At 35.4% G+C, this 21,329-nt stretch overlaps 1 protein-coding gene across 3 annotated transcripts in view; it reads left to right on the top strand.

Moving 5' to 3' along the window:
- The window catches only part of USP47 (ubiquitin specific peptidase 47), a 104,228-nt gene extending 83,893 nt beyond the window's left edge, over nt 1-20,335 (top strand). For all 3 annotated transcript variants that reach the window (XM_074230322.1, XM_074230321.1, XM_074230320.1), the window contains 14 exons: nt 54-166; nt 446-550; nt 2,435-2,642; nt 4,735-4,850; nt 6,400-6,519; nt 10,881-11,658; nt 15,274-15,449; nt 15,648-15,728; nt 16,471-16,586; nt 16,999-17,117; nt 18,507-18,637; nt 19,125-19,172; nt 19,260-19,390; nt 19,857-20,335. In XM_074230322.1, coding sequence (XP_074086423.1) covers nt 54-166; nt 446-550; nt 2,435-2,642; nt 4,735-4,850; nt 6,400-6,519; nt 10,881-11,658; nt 15,274-15,449; nt 15,648-15,728; nt 16,471-16,586; nt 16,999-17,117; nt 18,507-18,637; nt 19,125-19,172; nt 19,260-19,390; nt 19,857-20,031 — 2,417 coding nt within the window. In that variant the 3' untranslated portion in view covers nt 20,032-20,335. The remainder of the gene's footprint in view (nt 1-53; nt 167-445; nt 551-2,434; nt 2,643-4,734; nt 4,851-6,399; nt 6,520-10,880; nt 11,659-15,273; nt 15,450-15,647; nt 15,729-16,470; nt 16,587-16,998; nt 17,118-18,506; nt 18,638-19,124; nt 19,173-19,259; nt 19,391-19,856) is intronic.
- The last annotated feature ends 994 nt before the right edge of the window (nt 20,336-21,329 follow it).

Consider the following 21,329-nt stretch of genomic DNA (forward strand, 5'->3'; position numbering starts at 1 on the left):
AAAAGAGCTCAATTTGAATGAAAATGCCTGACTATTATTGTTGTTATTGGTAGAATTTTTGGAAGTGAATGACTACCCAGAGCATATTAAAAGTTTGGTGCAAAAAGAGAAAGAACTGGAAGAGCAAGAAAAGAGGCAACGTGAAATTGAGCGAAATACCTGCAAGGTTAGATTTTTCTCACCATTATCTGAAGTAAAGAACATTCTAGCAGTAGACTAAAATGTGTTTTAACTTTAGTTCTTTGGACAAATTATTGAAGTTCTTTAAGTAATTATGAGATAACAAAATTATGGTTACCAAATGACAAAACCAATATTTTTAAACAAAAACCATTCTTGTCAGTTAATTTAAATAATTTTTCAATTTTGTGTGAAGAAAAGTACTAAATTTTAAAAAAGTTGTGAATTTTGGCTTGGTGAAATGTTGACTAAATTTGTGTTACAGATAAAATTGTTCTGTATGCATCCTGTGAAACAAGTGATGATGGAAAATAAATTGGAAGTTCATAAAGATAAAACCCTAAAAGAAGCAGTACAAATAGCTTATAAGGTATGCTGACTCATTTTATTTACTAGATATACGTTTCAGTAGATAGCAGGTATCTTTTTACCAATCTGACTATTCTAGCATAAAAGAGTGTTTTTGATATGTGAGGATATTCCTCCAGGAAAATGCAAGTCATAACTTTGGTCTTCCTTTGACAATATTCATGTACATTTTCCCCCTGAACCTTCTCCATTGTAAATCTGAAGGTTAGAAAGCTCCATTTTTTTTCTTTTAGTAGCTTAGAAATCCCATTATATCATTAGGCTGTTAATTATGTGACATTTTATTCCATGATTTTCTCTCATTTTTCTTTTCTTTTTTTTGTAGTAAAGCTTCATGCATTATTCCCAAATGTAATCTAACTTGTTCTCTTTCTACTCAGTTTTTGACCCAACAGAAGCACCTGTCCACAGAGAATAGCAAAAGCAGCTCGTTGCAGGAACCTCAGTAATTGTCCTGTTCTGGGCATGAGATTTTCTCAAAGGATGTACCTGACATTGCTCCCTTGGAGCATATTCAGTTCCTCTTTGATAATGTCCATGTGCTCAAACTGAATTAGACTGGTTAGGACTTAATATTAAAAACTAATGCTTTCCTTTTCTAAAGGAAGGCCACTCATACATTTAAAGAATTTTTGTTGTTAACAAGAGAAACCTAAATAATCATTACCTCATATCATAATGTGAGAATTAAACTATAAAACGAGGGAGGCCCCTTCCTCACAGTGGTCTTGTGACCTCGCTGAAGAATTGAAAGGTGTCTTTCTAGGCTCCCTAATCAATCCCTTTAGCAGGTAAGAAATGAGACCCAGAAAGATTGAGTAGCTTACTTACTTGGGTAGTAAGTAGATAACAAAGTTAAGTTTGGCCCTGGGCCCCCAGATGCTTTCCATTTCGCCCCAGTTAAGGTATTGCTGTCTACATTTTACAATGGAGAAACTTAGGCCTAGGGATTTGTTCATGATCATACAACCAGTATGTTTTATGCAGAAAAAACAAACTCAAGTTTGGTAGGACAAATGACATCAGTATTTTGCTGTAGTCCAGAGAAGTGTGGTGTCATGAAAAAGTGTCAGACCCACAGCTCACAACACTTCCAAGTGCTGACTGAACCATGTTAAAATGGAATTGAGAAATATTTTACAAAATAAAACAAAATAGAGATAACTTTACATTTTAAAGCTAAGTCAGCATGTAGCCTGTAGGATCCTTGTGTACAGGAGAGTGACTGCCTGACACCACTGGTATCCTGGAATGAGTTTTGGATTTGGAGGCAGAAGAACTAGATTCCATCATTTAATAGTGAAGTTAAGTCTTTGAACTTCTCTTTGCCTTAGTTTTCTAATATGCAAATGAGAATAATACCTGAACTACCCAGGATACAGGATTACTGTAGGAAAAAACCTTTTATAAATTAAATGAATGTGAACTCTTATAATGAAGCCCTTGTTTTCCATAATAGGCTACCTATGAGGCTCTCTCCCTACTCATTTATAAGTGTAATTATTGCCTTATAACTGAGCAAATGATGGAATGATTCCTGTATTTAAGCTGTGAAGTTTTTCCCCTCATGATCCACAAGTTTATATATGGTAACCAGTTTATGACATAGTTTATGTAGTACCCAGGCTTTTGAGTGCAATTTAATTGTAAATTTGCACTGAAGAGCTTTGAATATTTTATGTTTGGAATACTTTGCTGTATGGATTACAAGCCTGATAATTTAAGGATGACTGCAAAGATAGGTTTAAATTTTAAAAGCATTTTATTTTACCTCTAAACCTGTTGTATTTATGCATCTATATAAGTCACAGGTAATTTCAGACTACAGGTAATAATGATAATAGAATAAAATATACAATTTGTGGGGTAATTTTTCCCATTTCAGATGATGGATTTAGAAGAGGTCATTCCTCTGGATTGCTGTCGTCTTGTTAAGTATGATGAGTTTCATGATTATCTAGAACGATCATATGAAGGAGAAGAGGATACTCCAATGGGACTCCTACTTGGTGGTGTCAAATCAACATACATGTTTGATCTACTCTTGGAAACCAGAAAACCCGATCAGGTTTTTCAGTCTTATAAACCTGGTGGTAAGAAAAAGAATATTATTAAGAAGCTTAGAAGTAATGTAGGGTGATTTCGATTTTTAGGTTGATTGAACTTAATTTGAATAGTTTTACTTGATTTCAAAATTTAGAATGACTTGACAAATTAAGATAGATTTATGAACAAGTATTTAAAAATTCTAAAAGGATCCATCTATAGAGATATATCAAGAATACAAATAAACAGCTCAAGTACAAAAGGAAAAGAATTATCCTTCTTGCTTAACTTGGATAGAATCTTGAAGTCAGAAGGCTGGTTCTGTTACTCATAAGTATAACATTGTTTCTTGAAGGGAAATTTGAAAGTAAAACGGTAAGAACTGAGTTTTCATTCTGTTTTTTAAGTAATACGTGAACTCAGTAGGAAGAAAATCTGGATTTGTAGTCTGCTTCCTGGTTGAAATCTCAGCTCTGTCATTTACCACTTGTGTGGCCTTTAGCAAGCCTCTTGACTTGTCTGGACCTCAGATTCCTCAACTGTAAAGTGAGAGAGTTTGGGCTCTAGGACATCTAATGCAAGTGCTGTGATGCATATTAACCTCATCTTAGTGATAACTTTGTTGAGACTTGGTACTTTATCCAGGGTTAATCAGTTTGTAAACGTGAAATCTGGGAAAACCAGTCTGCTGACTAAAGCCTCTCTTCCCTTCCACTATATCATATAGTGATTATAATTTTTAAAAAAATTCAGTTGCCTTAAGTATTATTCAGGATTTTATATTGTCCTATGTAAGATTTATTGCTCCCCCATGAAAGCAACAAAGATGATTAAAGAATTGGAAAATAGTAGGGCGGCCAGGTGGTGTAGTGGATAGAACACCAGCCCTGGAGTCAGGAGTACCTGAGTTCAAATGCGGCCTCAGACATTTAATAATTACCTAGCTGTGTGGCCTTGGGCAAGCCACTTAACCCCTTAAAAAAAGTTAAATAAAAAAAGAATGGGAAATTAAGACATGAAGATAAGTTAAAACAGGGGGCAGCTAGTGGTGCAGTGGATAGAGCACTGACCCTGGAGTCAGGAGGACCTGAGTTTAAATTTGGCCTCAGACACTACTAATCACTCAACCCCATTGCCTTGCAAAACCAAGGGGGAGAAAAAAAAGATAAGTTACAACTCTAATTAATGCAGGGATTCTTAACCTTTTTGTGACATTACATTTTCCAGAAAGATTAAAATCTATTGATTCTTTATCAGAATGATGTGTGTAGCCTACATCCATAAGTGAAGGAAATGTTAACTTTCAGTTAAAGGTTAATGAGAATAAAGATATAGTGCTGGCAAGGGTTCCACCCAAGTTGATGAACCCCCTCAAATCTCTCCATGAATTTTTAGGGAGAGGGCAAAAGAGGACAGGAAATTGTGGACTCCAGAGGAGGAAGCCCTGTGAATACTTAAGCATTTTAAAGTTCTTGTTTCTTTGGAATAGAAGAGCAAGGTAGAGTTTAAATTTTGGAATAAAGTATTTAGATGGATGGAAGAGCCTTTAAACTAAAAGGAAAGGATCACACAAAAGTTTCTAAGAAAATTAGGGAAGTATGGGGCGGCTAGATGGCGCAGTACTGGCCCTGGAGTCAGGAGTACCTAGGTTCAAATCCGGTCTCAGACACTTAATAATTACCTAGCTGTGTGGCCTTGGGCAAGCCACTTAACCCCATTGCCTTGAAAAATCTAACAAAAAAAAAAGAAATTAGGGAAGTAGTTTTCTCAGGTAATTATAAATAATTTACATTGGATTATTTATTAGCAGCGGTTATGAACTTGAAACCTTAAAAGGCCAGCCCATTATTGTTTCAGTGTTGCCCATATCTAAGATAATTAAATGGTATAGGTTCATATTTTGTAAAGTGTCAAAATTATACTTTGGTACTTCAGAAAATATCAAAGTAGAACATTGGAAATAACATTCCAAGAATGTTCTCATTTAGATAAGTCATTGTTTTTTCTATATTATATATGAAATAGGGTACATGTTGCTTTATTTTCTGACTATCAAAAACCATACTATAACTATCTTATTTAAATCAATTACTTTTAAGTACTTAGCAATTCTGTTCTTATGTTTTTCAAATGTGGCAGAGGTGATGGTGAAAGTCCATGTGGTTGATATAAAAACAGAGTCTGTTGCTCCTCCAGTTAGTGTACGAGCTTATTTAAATCAAACGGTCACTGAATTTAAGCAGCTTATTTCAAAGGTAAGTTTTAACTATCACAGAGTGTATATGGAAGGAAATAATTTCCAAGTCTAATGCAGATTGATGGTTAAGTTTTTACCATACCTAAACCCTCAGTAGCACAATAAGATTTTTGAGAAGGATATCTAAAAGTTGCATTTCTTTCACTACCATTGATAAATGTTTCGTTTCAAAGGAAAACTTGACAAGTGCTAGTAATGTGAATACTTTAAGTGGGTTAAAACATTTGAGACTATTTAATACTATTCATTAATGTTTGCCCAAAAGAATTACTTTTGGTATATTCCAAGTACACCTTATTCAGGAGACTTTTTTTTTTGAGTACCAAATATATGCCTTTGATAAACCATAGAAGATGCAAAGATGAATAAGGTTTGGTTACTACTCTTAAGTAGCTTTTATTGTAGTAGATTAAGTAAGTCAAAGACAGAAGTAGAATATGATCAGTCCCCTAAGAAAGTGCAGAATGCTGTGAAAGTTAACATTTCATTTTTGTTATTTGGGATAAATTGCACTAAAATGTAATAAAATACATTCTCAAATTCTCCTTGTACTTGTTTTCATTGCTATAAGAAACTCATATAGTGAGGAAATTTCCTTTACCAAAATTAACTGTTTGCAACTTTTCACCTTAGAGATTTTGCTAGAGAAGTTAAGTTACTTGCCCAGTGAGTATTTTGCCTATGAATTTTTACTGATCCATACATATTCATTTGTAAAAATTAGGATGTCAGAGATGGTGATTGTTAATCTTTTTTTCTTTTAGTTCAGAAATAGCAAAATACCAGTGCTTTTATTCATTATTAAAAAGTGTGCTGCTTGAATTGTAAAAGATAATATTGTCTTAGATAAACATATTGGAGTTTGGGGGGGGTTGTTTGGTTTTTTTGTGTTTTGGGGGGGTTGATGGAGAAGTCAATGGGGAATAGGTATACATAGCCCTGAGATTTAGTCAGGGGGAAGCTCCTGGTGTGAAAACTGCCTTTACAAATTCAGATCAGCATCTTTGCTGAGATTTGGTCTTAGAAACATTGCCAGGAATATTAATATGTTCCCCCAGTCATTTCTATAGACATGATGGGAAACATATTTGTTGGACAGAATTCACTTCCTTTTCTGTCTTTGACTTGGTCTTTTATTATGAGTTATCAAAATGTTATTGATTGTTTACAGAATAAAGAAAATTGTTTGGTTTTACATCCAAAACTGATAATTAAATGCTTGTCATAAGAAAGTAAAATTTTCAGGTTTGAATAAGATCCTCCTCTAAGCCTTTAAAGTAGTAAAATTAAAGTGACTTAAGTAAAGCATTTTTATTCCCAGACTTTTGCAAGTCTTCCTTTGGGCTCCTAATGAACTGCTTAGTTTAAAAGTGAGATTAATAAGATTATGTTCTTGAGCATCTTTTACGTTCAACTTTTTTAAGTTCAACTACTTTTTATTAACCCATTGGAAAATGATTAGTGTCATTTTTTTTGGCCAGTTCTGATTTGAGGTATAGTTTCTTATAAAATAAAAGTCCTCTTCTATAATTATGATCCTTTTATAGACTATACAGCTGCCTGCTGAAACAATGAGAATAGTTCTGGAACGCTGCTACAATGACTTGCGTCTTCTCAATGTGCCTAGTAAAACACTGAAGGCTGAAGGCTTCTTTAGAAGTAATAAGGTAGGTCTTTAATGACTCCTACATGATTATTGGGGGGGGGGGGTGAACCTTTGATTTCATTGCTATAAGAAACTCATATAGTGAGGAAATTTCCTTTACCAAAATTAACTGTTTGCAACTTTTCACCTTAGAGATTTTGCTAGAGAGGTTAAGTTACTTGCCCAGTGAGTACTCCCCAGCCAAGTCAGATGAGGCACTTGAGCCTGAGCCTTTCTGCTTCTTTGCACTTGCATTTCTGACATTAATCACATTTAATCCAAATAGAAATATAAACTCCTTAACCTGCCTTTCCAGCTTTCTCACCCAGCTTCCCAAGCTTGCTTCCAGTTAGGTCAGTCTCCCCACAGGCCCAGTCATAATATATTTGTATTTCTGTCTCCTTCCTTTTGTGCAATCTGTGTCCTCTATCCTATCTTGATGGAGCCTATTCTTTTTTGCAGGAGAAATCCCACTTTCTTTATGAAATACTTGTTTATTCACATATTGCCACCTCCCTCCTTAGTCCCATAATCAGGGAGCCCCTTGTGGGTGCGGAGGGGAGGGAAGGTCCTCAGGGATCCTTGTTTCTGCCTGAGAGCATCAGATTCTTCAGAATGAAAAACCTTTCATAGGGGAAATCTTCCACAAAGGCTTGAGTTCATTGAATTGTTTTCCCCTCTCCCCATAGGTGATCTTCTTTGGATTTTTTTATGCTTTCTAGTAATTACCATTTGAATACATATTGAAGCCAACTTTCATTGGTTTGCTCTAATTGTATCACATCCTTAAAGAGCTCTTGCTTCACATTTTTCTTCTTGATTATCTTTTGATTCCGTTCATTTTCATTCATGTTACTTCAGTTTTCTCACTCTTAATCATTATCACTGTTCTCTGACTTTCAGTGATCCAGCTGCCCTTCTCAACAGCAAGTGTTGCCTGGCTTTTTAATTGTTTTACTTGTTTGGACCTTTTTTGGAGCAGGGGGAGTGGGGCCAGATCTAGAATTTCATAAGGGTAGGGAATACCATCTACCAATGCAGATCATCTGCCCTACTAAGCCCATGATACCTGGAAAGACTTGAGCAAGTCTTCCTGAGAGTCTCTCTTTAGCAACTATGTTGTGCTACCTTTTAACACCTCATTCTATGCCAAAAAGATCATTTTTTCCTTGCCATGCTGCAACTAGAGTTGCTTCTTTTTTGATCCAGAGAAATATTTTCGAGATAAAACAAGCTGCAGCCTATTATTGGTCATCAGATGAAAAGGAAGGCATCATGGAAAAATAGTCTTTTTGTTTCTTAAATTTTATTTCATTTTTATCTGAACATGAAATAAAGTAATATCTCCTTATATATTGTTGAACAGAAGGAAAGAATTATACATGAAATTGTGAATATTCTATAAAGCTTGCTTATATTTTAAAAGTAGGTAACAAATAGAATATGTAACTTTCCAAGTTGTCTGTGATTTTCTGTTCTTTTCTGGGGAGAAGGAAGGGAGGGAATCCAATGTCTATTCTCTTCCTTTCAGAGTGCCCAGCCTGGAGTCAGGAAAGCCTCAGACACTTATTAACTGTGTGACCCTGGACAAGTCACTTAACTTCTGTCTGCCTCAGTAATAATAGGACCTTCCCCCCCCTGGATTGGTAGGATCATCTGAGATCATATTTGTTTTTTTGTTTATTTTTTTAGGTTTTCTTTAGCAAGGCAGATGGGGTTAAGTGGCTTGCCCAAGGCCACACAGCTAGGTAATTATTAAGTGTCTGAGGATTTGAACTCAGATACTCCTGACTCCAGGGCCGGTGCTCTTTCCACTGCGCCACCTAGCTGCCCCTGTGATCATATTTGTAAAAGTGCTTAACACAATTCTAGGAAATGTAGTAAAAGTTATATAATTGTTATCCATCATTATTGTTCTTGTAGTAGTAGTAGTAGTAGTATCTTTCTCCCTTCCTTTCTCACTAAAAAAAAAAAAATGAAAAAGGATCAAATCTATATGGCAAAGCAAAGAAAAAAAGTAAACCCTACTTTGACTCTGCATCAAGTTCATCACCCATCCTCTATGAGGTCATGAGCAGTAAGCTTCTTCATTGATTGGTCTTTCAGCATCGTGATTGATTATTATATTGATCATATATACTTCAAAGTTATTTTCTCTTTATAAGGATGTTATTATGTAAATTGTTATTCCAATTATGCTTACCACACTGCATCACTTTATATGTCTTCCCAGGCACCTCTGAAACCATCCCTTTTGTCATGATGCAGTAACCTATTACATGTGATAAGCACCACTAGATGGCCCTGAATTACCAGTTTTTTACTACTATAAATATATTTTTACATATGAACCTATTTCTTTTCTTAGAGTCATAGGCCTAGTAATGGTATCTCTGGATTTTTACATCTGTGTTTCGGATGAGATACTTCAAATGTCTTTTCCTTTGCCTTTATCTGAGCATTTTTAGTTTTGCTTTTAAACTTTGGCTTATATTTTTTCTATTTTAGAAATATACAATATTATAGAGCCTTATATTCAAACAACATACAAATAGTTATAGTGTTATTACTGAAATTCCAAATTGGTTTTTTGTTGTAACTTAATTATTTTTAACTAAAACATGAGAGGTCCTTGGTATTGACTGGATCCGGACAGTTTTGGTGTAATCTGAGAAAGCACAGCAGGAAAGCACTAACTTTTGGTTTTTGGTTTTTGACAAGGCAGTGGGGTACATGCTGGAGGTCACACAGCAAGATAATTAAATGCCTGAGGTGATTTGAACTCAGGTCCTCCCGACCCTGGGGTGATGCCTATCCTCTGCACCACCCTAGCTGCCCTTGAAACAGTACATTCTAAGGAATGAGGAAGGCACAGGTTTTTATTATTGTTGAGTTATGTCGAACTCTTCATGATTCCAGTTGGGTTTTTCTTGGCAAAGATATTGCATTGGTCCTCCATTTCCTTCTCCAGCTCATTTTACAGGGCAGGAAACTTAGGTAAACAAGGTTAAGTTACTTGCCCAGGGTCACACAGTTAGTGTCTGAGGCCAGATTTGAACTCGAAAAGATGAGTCTTCTGATTCTAAGCCTAGTGTTTTATCCACTGCAGAGAAATTCCATTGTGAACTTATTATTGTCTTTCAGTGCTTTTATAGATTGTTAGAGGTAGGAGGAGCCATAATAAACATCTAATTTAATCCCTTCATTTTGCATATAAGGAAACTGAAGTCTGGAAATGATCGATGTCTTGCCCACAATATTAAAATGTTTCAATTATTGTATATTAAACTTTTTTTTTAGTTATTGTTTATTTGTTTTGCCAGGCAATGGGATTAAGTGGCTTGCCCAAGGCCACTCATCTAGGTAATTTTTTTTTCTTTTTTTAGTTTTTTTTGGGGGGGGTTTGTTTTTTGTTTTTTGCAAGGCAAATGGGGTTAAGTGGCTTGCCCAAGGCTACACAGCTGGGTAATTATTAAGTGTTTGAGGCTGGATTTGAACTCAGGTACTCCTGACTCCAGGGCCGGTTCTCTTCCCACTGTGCCACCTAGCCACCCTGTATTAAACTCTTATTTAACCATCTTATTATAAGTCCATTATGTATAAGTTTAACCATCTTACTATAAGTCCATTTTTAGCTCCCATGATTAAAACATTAGCCCCCAAACTTTTTAATTTGTATACACTTGTGTCCTTGCCAGGTTTACTATTCTATCTATTTATCATTTCTGTTTGTTTTTATATGTATATAAGCACACTTGCCATCCTTCTTTCTTTTGCCACCATGATTATACCACCATCACTGTTCAGTCTGGTTCAAAATGTGAGAAGATCTATAAAGAAACCCAGAATTTTGTGACATTTCAAAGACTTCTTAATACATCAAAGTGTTCCTTTCTGTGGTTAAGACAGTGGATTAATGAGGTTCAGATTTCAGATTTTGTTTCCATACAAGTTATTAGTTAACTTTTCAGTAAGGAAAGTCTTATTGGCAGAGACTACACCACTAACAATCAGCTATCTATCCCACAGATGTCTGAATGTATATGTTAACTCATTGTCCTCCTGATAGTCTACAAAAGGCAGCATACTCTTATTAAAATGTTCATATTTAATGTGTCTATAAGGTTTAGAATTTGTTTTTTTAAGCAATAGAATGCTAAACATAGTTACTAATGAGAATAATTGCAAAATTCTCAGTCTTTGCAAAAAGCTTATGTACTGACTTAAACATTTGAATTAAATGCCTTACCATCTAAATAATTTCCTTAAAAATTTTTTTCCAATTAATTATGTATCTTGCTAATTTGAATACTTTAACTCTCATGTGATAGGTGAGAACCAAAACTACCATAATGTAACAGAATTTTTTGCCTCAATATTTAGGTATTTGTTGAAAGTTCTGAGTCTTTGGATCGCCAGATGGCCTTTACAGACTCTCATTTGTGGAAACTACTGGATCGACATGCCAATACAATCAGACTATTTGTTTTATTACCTGAACAATCTCCAGGATCTCATTCTAAAAGGACAGTGTACCAGAAAGCTGGGGGAGATTCTGGCCACGTAGATGATGCTTGTGAAAGAGTTAAAGGACCTCTAGGTGGCCTAAAATCTGTAGAGGCTATCTTAGAAGAAAGTACAGAAAAACTTAAAAGCTTGTCTCTGCAACAGCAACAGGATGGAGATAATGGCGACAGTAGCAAGAGTACAGAGACAAGTGATTTTGAAAACATTGAATCACCTCTAAATGAAAGGGACTCTTCAGGATCAGTAGATAACAGAGAACTTGAACAACAGATTCAGACTTCTGATCCAGAAAATTTCCAGTCTGAAGAGCGGTCAGATTCTGATGTGAACAATGACAGGAGTACAAGCTCAGTAGACAGTGATATTCTTAGTTCCAGTCACAGTAGTGACACTTTGTGCAATGCAGACAATGCCCCAGTCCCTTTGGCTAATGGACTCGACTCTCATAGTATCACAAGTAGTAGAAGATCTAAGGCAAATGAAGGAAAAAAAGAGACCTGGGATACAGCTGAAGAAGACTCAGGAACTGACAGTGAATATGATGAAAGTGGCAAGAGTAGGGGAGAGACACAATACATGTATTTCAAAGCAGAATCCTACGCTGCAGATGAAGGTTCTGGGGAAGGACATAAATGTATGTAATTTTTTTAAAGCTTCACAAGTCAGTACCCTTGTTCATCTTACTTATTGCAATTAGGAGTATGCATAAGCAATTTTTAACTAAACTAAGAGTTCTTTATATTTACTTCTAAATTTATTTGTGAAAGATGTAAAATTTATACAATGTATAACCTTGGGGCTTTTGTTATAATTTTCTTGGTAAAATTAAATCGGTGAATTTAATATACAGATTGCATATAGAAATGCAGCACATTTAACCTTTCTGGTAAAGCAAGTTAAACTACTGTTCATTTTAGAAAAGGGAATTATGATAAAATGATGGTTTTGGTTGGGGAAAATAGGAATCGTTTTTAAAATGAAAGAAAGCAAGGAGACTTGAAGTATGTCATATTGAAAAACCCAGGAAAAAAGAATTCTAGATTTTTTAACTTATCCTTTCCTGGAAAAGCAAAGGTAATTCTTTAATGAACAACTGGAAAAGTGAAGTTGAGGAAAACATCTTTTCATTTTACTAAGTAAAAGGTTGAACACTAAGGTAGATTCCATTTGACATAGCTTTTTTTAAAAAATGCATCAGAATTAAAAAAACATAGTTTTGATTACACTGTTTAAGACATTTAAGGAATAGAAAAAAGTATTGAATTAAGAAATCATTTTGTCTGAGTCTTTTTTGAGGAGGGTATTAAGGAGAGTCTTACTCTTATACAGTATGGTCTTGAAGTGGACTAGTCAAAGGCATAAGACCAGGTAATAGAAACTAAGCACTGTTCTAAAGCAAGTATTCTTAACATGTGGTCCATGAATTTGGTTTTTTTTTTTTAGTTTAAGTTTTGTTCATTATAAATGGATGTTTTGGTAATTTTAAATAATTTTACTATATGCATTTAAAAACATTATTTTGAGAGAGATCTATAAGCCTTGCCAAACTACCACAGGGGATTCAGGGATAAAAAAAAAAAACAACTAGATGGGGTGTGTGAAGGACATGATAAAAAAAAAGTTAAGAACTCTTGCTCTAAACTTAAATGACAAACTATGTCTAAACAGTGTTGAAATCTGATGACCTTCAACCAAGAATTTTGAAGAAACTTGATGAGGAAAAACTAGAGCCTTGATCCAGTTAGAGAAATCACACTTCCCTTGTTTGTACCTTGTGGGGATGACTTGTGAGTTATAGCTACATTCATTTTCCTTGAAGTGTACACCCCTTGCACTGACACCCTTTATCTTCCCCAACATGGAATCTTTCACCCACACCCAAAGCAAATCATTTTCTTATCAGGTGAAGGTTGAAACTAATTGTTACAAAAACACGTTTCAATTAGCAAATTGCCAATGTGATATAAGGGGGTTTCCACAGGTTTCCCAAAACTAAGTGAAATGTTTATTCTGGAAAAGTTTAGGAAAGCTTTAATAAAGAATGGCTAAACTGCATGCCCAATTGGTATCACATCAGCATTATTTTAGTCAGGAAAGCCAAGCCTAACAAAATGACTTAAAAATCCTCTAGATGAGGAATTGTAATGTTGATGGGAAGCCATTTCTAATGATTGCTTTCATTTCTACTTAATTTTTTAAAAGATTTTCCATGGTGATTTTTTTTTTTTGTCACAGGGAATTTATTTAGAGACAACAAACATAGTTTAGGAATAAAACACAAATGTCCCTGAAAAAGAAAGCTATAGAAAATAAAGTCTTTCAGTGAGTTTTGTTTGGATCTAGTGTATCTTTTTTTTTATGTTTTTGCAAGGCAGATGGGGTTAAGTGGCTTGCCCAAGGTCACACAGCTAGGTAATTATTAAGTGTCTGAGGCCAATTTGACCTCAGGTCCTCCTGACTCCAGGGCCAGTGCTCTATCTACTGCGCTACCTAGCCACCCCAAGTGTATCAGTTTTAATAATTTCAAAACAGATACCTTAAGATATCTGCAAATTGACAGAAAACATTGAGGTCTGGGTTTTGAAATAAGCTAATGACCTGAAGCTGCAGGAATCTTTCATAAGATTACATGACTGAATGGAAGAGTTGCATAATTTTTTGTCTAGGCAACTATAAAGTGATTTGGTGATAAATCAATAATCCAAATGATATTTGTTTTTAAAAAAATCCTTGATCTTCAGATATGAACTGGGAAATTTATGTTTTATAGAGATCTTTTCCTGAAATCACTTGAGGACAAATAATTGAAACAGATTTGAAACTTTTCTACCTCTGTATTGGAACTGTGTCTTACATTTTTTGACTGTGGCAACCAAAATATTAGGAAAGAGCATTTCATAATCCAGGGATTGGGAGCTAAAGTAGTATAGCAACCTTTTTATCCTGAAGAGTTGAGGACTAAAGTGTCTATAAAACTTGAAACGTATGGATTAACAGATCTTTATTTAAATCCATTGTCGGGGGCTGAGGGAGGGTCCTTGCTCTTAGGAGTTTACAGCCTCTCTCAATCTATGGACCAGTTAGTTACTAGTCTACTCCAGCTAGGTTGGAGAAAGAAGAAGAAAGACAGAAGATAGGACAGCAGTGTATGCATCATCACTACATTCATGGAACTGTATCCATGGTTTAAAAATATCAGCTGTTTGAAAAAGGAAGTATGAATGGAAGTTTACCAGTCCCTGACATGTATTAGGCATTTCATAAACGCTTCTAGAGCTATTAGACTGCATATCTCTTAGCCTTTTCAGTTCATATTTTAGAGGACAATTGTGCTGTCCCTGAAAATGAACCTTTATGACACAGAAACAAAATGCTGTGTTGGAACAACACTGTACAGCACTGTACAACAATTTCTGCTTTCTAGGAAAAATACTATAGTCTTTGCTGACTTTTAGGGATTACTGTTTTTTTTATAATAGGAATTCAGTTTTTGCTTTTTGTGGGAATACTTGAGATAATGCTTTAAATTGGAATAATATACCCAGAAGATGCCCCCACACACACATACACATACGCACACACAATTTGAAAAAAATTAATAGTAAACAGCCTATATACAAGATAACTAAAGCAACACTTATGAGTAGCTTTTCTTGAAATTAAACCATTGATGTTTATATAACCACCTAGATGTATCCTTTGACATCCAATTATATTAGAAAATAGCCATTTAGTACTGTTTAGTACTGTTCCAGAAGTTAATGAACAGGTAATATTTTAAGAATTTTATTTTATTTTTGGTATATATGTCAAATTCATTATTTCCCTGTATTTACAGAAATTACTAAGAAAACTCAGGAAATAGGCTTTCTAATTCTTCATAGAAAGCATTATGCTCTAAAAAGGTTTTCATTTCGTTAGGTTTTATTTTAAAGCAATTTTAAAATAAATTCTTGGATTTTATTTAGTGTTGGGTTCTTTTTCAATTTTCATTTTAAGTACAAGTAATTTTTTTCCCAAGTACATGCAAAGATAGTTTTCAACATTCATTTTGGTAAGATTTTGAGTTGCACATTTTTCTGCCTCCTTACTCTCCCCAATGTACTTTCTTTTAAAGTGAGTAAAGTACCAAATAGCACTTAATATTGATTACTTAAATGAAATCATCTCTTTTCTACTTAAAATGCACACATTTCATTTATAGTTTCATTTATGCTTTTAGACTTTTAAAAATATTATTTTTGCTTAGGGTTGATGGTGCATGTTGATAAAAGAATTACACTGGCTGCCTTCAAACAACATTTGGAACCCTTTGTTGGAGTTCTATCTTCTCACTTCAAAGTTTTTCGAGTCTATGCCAGCAATCAAGAGTTTGAGAGCGTCCGACTGAACGAAACACTTTCATCATTTTCAGATGACAACAAGGTTAATGAAAGTAGTTATTTATTATAAGAGACAGATTTGAGTGATTGATCTGAGAACATCATTTGCTCATTTCCTCATAAAGTGAAGTTGAGTACTTTGAAAATGTAATTTTGTTGATATGGTGGTTGAGCACTAAGGAACTATTTTTCATTTTCTTTGTTATTACCCACCTGACAAATAATTGTTTCTGACTTGTAGATTACAATTAGATTGGGAAGAGCACTTAAGAAGGGAGAATACCGAGTCAAGGTGTACCAACTTTTAGTTAATGAGCAAGAGGTAAGGAACAATTCTTTTAAGCCCTAGTAAGATAGCTCCTTGTCATTTTGGGGCATTGATTACTTCAAACAGTATGGGATTTCATTGACCAGGGGTATTGCCTCCAGTGCAGATAACAGTCTCTCTATGCATTAGGTAGCTTCTGTGCATAAGTTGTGATCAAAATATCTTCTCAAAGTAGGACTTTGATAAAGGATTTTATTATTACTTTTAAATTCTAGATCTTGAGGTCCCCATCTTTTAAAAAGAAGCTCCTTTTGTTATGTTCAAAACCTTTTGATTATTTAAATCAGGGAATCTGTGGAAGAGGGAATTTCACAGTAAGAAGATTCACATGTTTATCTTAATTGAATCTCAGTTCCTAAATAGCGAACAAATATTTTAGCTTGATAGATATTGGGGAATGACACAATCCCTGTTTAAGGGGACTGTCATCTGGTAAAATAAGACAGAGACACAAAAAGTAAATTTAAAGTGTAAGAGAGAAATAAAAGTGTGGTACAACCATAGAAACCTGTCTCAAAGTTGCCATTGTTGCTGATTTTCTCTTGCATAGCTATGGCTCACTAGTTTGTACATTTGGTATCAAATAGAGTTTAAGTATTCTTAGTGTTTTTTCCATTTGTTCTTTAATTTTGTTATTTAAAAGCTTGATCCATATTCCGTATGAGAGGGCACAATTGAATGCCGCAGCTCTGTATTTTAAGGATTGCCAAGCCTCACAGTTCTTCTGTACTTACAGCCCTGTAGGTTTCTGCTTGATGCGGTTTTTGCAAAAGGCATGACTGTCCGACAGTCCAAAGAAGAGCTCCTCCCCCAGCTCAGGGAACAGTGTGGGCTGGAACTCAGCATCGAAAGGTAAAAGTCATCTGCCCACTCCTCAACTGGCATGGTTGAGGGCAGCATGGACACAGAGGAATCGCTTCCACTTGTCTTCCTGGTTGTGGTGTTTTAAAATCAGAATTCCCTGAGCTGTTCAAAATGATAGTGCTTCTATTTTACTGAACAAAGATCAACATTAGACTGTGGTGAGGCTAGTGTCCTCCTCTGTAACAGGAAGATGATGGATCTCTACTGGCCCTTACAGCATTTTACATTAAATTCATGCTAAGCCCTCAAAGGCAAGTGTGAGGGTTTTTCAGATCACCTTTCCTGTAGCCATTTGTCTTTCCTCCTCTATAATGACCATTTCTCCTAGGCATTACATTAGTTTTTTTAAGGTAAAGATTTTGAAGGGAGAGAAGTTTAATATATCTAAACACTTTTATAGGTTTCGCCTAAGGAAAAAAACCTGGAAGAATCCTGGCACGGTCTTTTTGGATTATCATGTCTATGAAGAGGATATTAATATTTCCAGCAACTGGGAGGTTTTCCTTGAAGTTCTTGATGGTATTATCAATGCATTATCAGGAAATTGTCTTCAGAATCATTTAGAAACTCATAAAACCTGAAGTTTTTGATCAGATAATAAATAGGCAACAAGTAATATCGACATAATACTTGCATTATGTTAAGAATGAACATTTTGAGTAAAAAATTTGGATTATCTCTTCTTTAGAAACAATAAGAACTAAAAATTCTAAGTATGTTTGACAGAAGTAATTTTATTTTTCTGACTGGAGCTGTGATCTTAGAGTGGAGTGAGCCTGGTAAGGAGCTTCCCCTGTCTGTGCTGATCAACACTCCTGGCTGGGCAAGTAGTTTCCCTCCAGAACTGCCTGAGGCCCTGCGCAATGTTGTGACCTGCCCCAAGGCAGGATGTGTCAGAGGTCTCTGACTGAGGACAACTCTCCATCACCTTGGATACTCTTCAGTAGGGCAGCTGAGGGGCACAGTGGATAGAACCCTTGCCCCAGAGCCAGGAGGATGGGAGTTTGAATCCAGCTTTAGACATTTAACACTTAAGAGCTGTGTGCCCTAGGGCAAGTCACTTCACCCTGAGTGCCTCGGATCTAGAGCCATCTCCAGATTCCTGATCCATATTTGGTCACTGGACCCAGATGGCTCTGGAGGAGAAAGTGAGACTGGTGACTTAGCACAGAGCACCCCACCCCCTGCCCCCAAATCCAATTCATGTGCTTGTTATCTCATCACCTCCCTGATGTCATGGTCTTCTTCCGAGAATGAAGCACAAAAACAACACTCTTCTTCAGGGATCAAGGTCAGGCACCTTACCCAGACCAGGTTCAGGTCTCATTTAAAAGGGATAACAATATTTGGGCCCATTCCTTTTGAACTTTTAATTAGCACTTCTGTGGAGGGTATAGTATCTATTCCCTTGGTTATCATTTTTTAGTTGGTGGGGTGGGGGTGGGTGGGAGATAACCAAGCAAATTTCGGTAGGATTTATAATAAACTGCTTATGGGGAATCAGAAAAAGGAATCATGACTGTGAGGGGCAGTAGGCAGGGCTGACCCCATAAGAAAGATGGCACTTGAGTAACCCTTGAAGGAAACAGAAAAATTATTAATGGCCGGGGGAGGGTGAATAGAGCTGATAGTATTTGCATCATCCCAGGTGCATTATTACCTTGGTTTCCTTATCTTCCCATCCTCTTCAACTTAGGAATGAATGGGGGGGGGGTGTCAGGAGAAAGAGTGAAATTAGACAACCAACTATAACAACCTGAGGTAAAAACGACATGCTCAGTATCTGTTCCTTACTTTTTTGCCAGCTCAATTTCTGATAATAACTACGAATTCCATTTTTCTTACTTTGCAAAATAAAATGTATTCCTCTTTGCAAGAAGATTAAGTTCTTATTCTTGAATTTCTTAGGGGTGGAGAAGATGAAATCCATGTCACAATTAGCTGTGCTGTCGAGGCGGTGGAGGCCAGCCGAGATGAGACTGGACCCTTTCCAAGAGGTAGTGCTGGAAAGCAGTAGTGTTGATGAGCTGAGAGAGAGGGTGAGTTGCCTTTGGGTTTCATGTACTCTTATGAAGACTTTCTTTATTCCATTTTGGATGGGATTCTTTTGTGTTTTTTCTTTTGTTTTTAGAATGAAACAGTTTCTTGAGTTGGAATATTAAAAGCTTCTAATCATTGTCTCAACTTTAACTCATTGACCTATTTATTTTGTTGATATGGGCAGTTAGTAGTTTGAAAGGCTTTTTAACTGACTGCCACCAAGATATGAGTTAATTGAGTCATCTGACTTATTTTTAATCAGTCACTCAAAATATTTAGTCTTGGGTCAGAAGGCAAAGAACTAGTAAAGCAAAAACAGATAAGTAATTTCTTATGTACACAGCACATGCTTTCTTTGAGTTTTAATCCATTATTTTACATATATTAATATTTAATCCATATATTGCAGAAGCAGGACTTATCTTCAAAATTTGGAAAAATAATTCATCACAAACATCTTTGTGGTTTTTTTGTTTGTTTTGCCAGCTCTGTGAAATCAGTGGGATACCTTTGGAAGATATTGAATTTGCAAAGGTGAGATCAATGATGTATGTAATATGCTTGAGAACTAACATGTCTACTGGCATGGTATACATTCATGGAATATATTCTCTTTCTCAGGGCAGAGGAACATTTCCCTGTGACATATCCGTCTTAGAAATTCACCAGGATTTAGATTGGAATCCTAAAGTTTCTACATTGAATGTGTGGCCCCTTTATATCTGTGATGATGGTGCCGTGATATTTTATAGGTAATGTGGATGGCATTCTTGTTGACTCTAGTAGACAGGCACACCACCTTTTATTATAATTACAATTTTAAAAACCAAGTCTAGTTCAATATGGATAACTTGTCTTTGTTAACTATTTTGCTGGAGGCAGATTTTTAATTAATACCCTTCTAGACTGTTTTTTTGTAGCTAGGCAAGACAGCCTGTGGGCATCAGTGACTGATGCTTTGACTTCTAACAGGAATCATAGCATTTTTTGTTGTTGTTGTTAAGTAAGGTAAGGAGTAATAATAAATACAGAATTGGGTTTGGGGATATACTGGGGAATGGTGGAAAAGGAAATGTTTGATTATTCAGCTTGCTAAAGATTTCACTAGTTGAATTATTGTTTTTTAATTTATCAACATTGTACAAACCAGCACAACTTTTTTCCCCTCATAGAATATTTAAAGAACTAGTTTTAACAGATGTGATCATTTGACTTTAGGGATAAAACTGAAGAATTAATGGAATTGACAGAAGAGCAGAGAAATGAACTGATGAAAAAGGAAAGCAGCCGGCTCCAGAAAACTGGACATCGTGTAACCTACTCTCCTCGTAAAGAAAAAGCACTAAAAATTTATCTGGACGGAGCACCAAATAAAGATTTGACTCAAGACTGATTCTTCTAGTGTAGCATTTTCCCTGGGGGATTTTTTTGTTTTAATTGGAAGGTTTGCTACTACTGTGTAGTGCCATCACGGCAGGACACTCATTAGGGGTAAAGCAATGACACCAGCACTGGTTGGGATGCCGTTGGCCAATCAGAAGTTCAGTGGCCACGAGTCACTGATTGAACTTGGAATCATGTTGTGCACTATAGTCAAATGTACTGTAAAGCTAAAAGGGATGTGCAAATAAAAAAACTAACTAGGAAAGGGGTCGGGGAAATGCGTGAACATTTATGAGGACAACAATGTGCACATAGTAGCTAGTCCAACTAGCCCCAAACAGGATATTCATAGCTTAATAATAAAAGCTGTGCAAAGGCCATGAATGAATGATTTTCTTTGTTTCACTGATACACACATTACCTCATTGACAGTTCGGAAGTAAATGCAACTTGTGTTAACTAACAGAAAACAGCAAAAGTAGGAACTGAAGATATAATGGAATCGTTATCAGAACCAGCTGTAACAGTAAAAAGTGTGGAGGTGTTTTATTTGCTTGCTTGGTTTGGGGGTGGTGGTGTTTTTGTTTTTGTGTTTTGTTTTTTTAAGTATTAGGAACATTATTCTCAAAATAACATCAGACAGTTCACTTTAGAAAGTTCCCAGCAGGTGATGATTCAGTTTACTACATTATTGTAACTGTGACTGATTTTTTGTTAGGTTTCAGATGTAGAAGAGAATTTCACTACTTCATCCAACATTGTAAATAAAATTTATGCTTTCAGTTATCAAAATTGCAGATCAGATACTTACCCTGGCTAATTTTTCCCACATGTTTTTCATTGTGTACATTTTAAAATATTACAGCACATTTAAATTTAATCCTCAATTAGGTTTCACAATGCTGGGTCCTGTAGGATTTTCTTTTTCTTTGTTAATGAGGCTTTTCTATTCAGCTGCCCTTTTTTGTACATTTCATTTTGAAGACTTCAAGTTTGAATCTTCTAGAACCCTTGTAAGTCACACTTTAATTTTTGGAATTGATTTATAATAACATGTAGTTTAACTTTTGGAAACATCTTAAAATCTTACAAAATAATCTTTCTAATAAGATCAGGTCATCATACAGGACAGATACATTCAACATGAATTGCGAAGACTACAAAACCAGCAAGTTTTCGCTTTGCTAAATAAGAAAATCAATGAAAACAATTATATATAATTTTTGGAAATGCCATCTAATTTATAAAAATCAGTAAAAAGTTTTGGTAAACTTTTTTTCATGCCAGATGCTGTTTACAACAATGAAC

Source organism: Macrotis lagotis, chromosome 3 (assembly GCF_037893015.1).
Source record: "Macrotis lagotis isolate mMagLag1 chromosome 3, bilby.v1.9.chrom.fasta, whole genome shotgun sequence".
In the NCBI taxonomy this organism is placed as follows: Eukaryota; Metazoa; Chordata; class Mammalia; order Peramelemorphia; family Peramelidae; genus Macrotis; species Macrotis lagotis.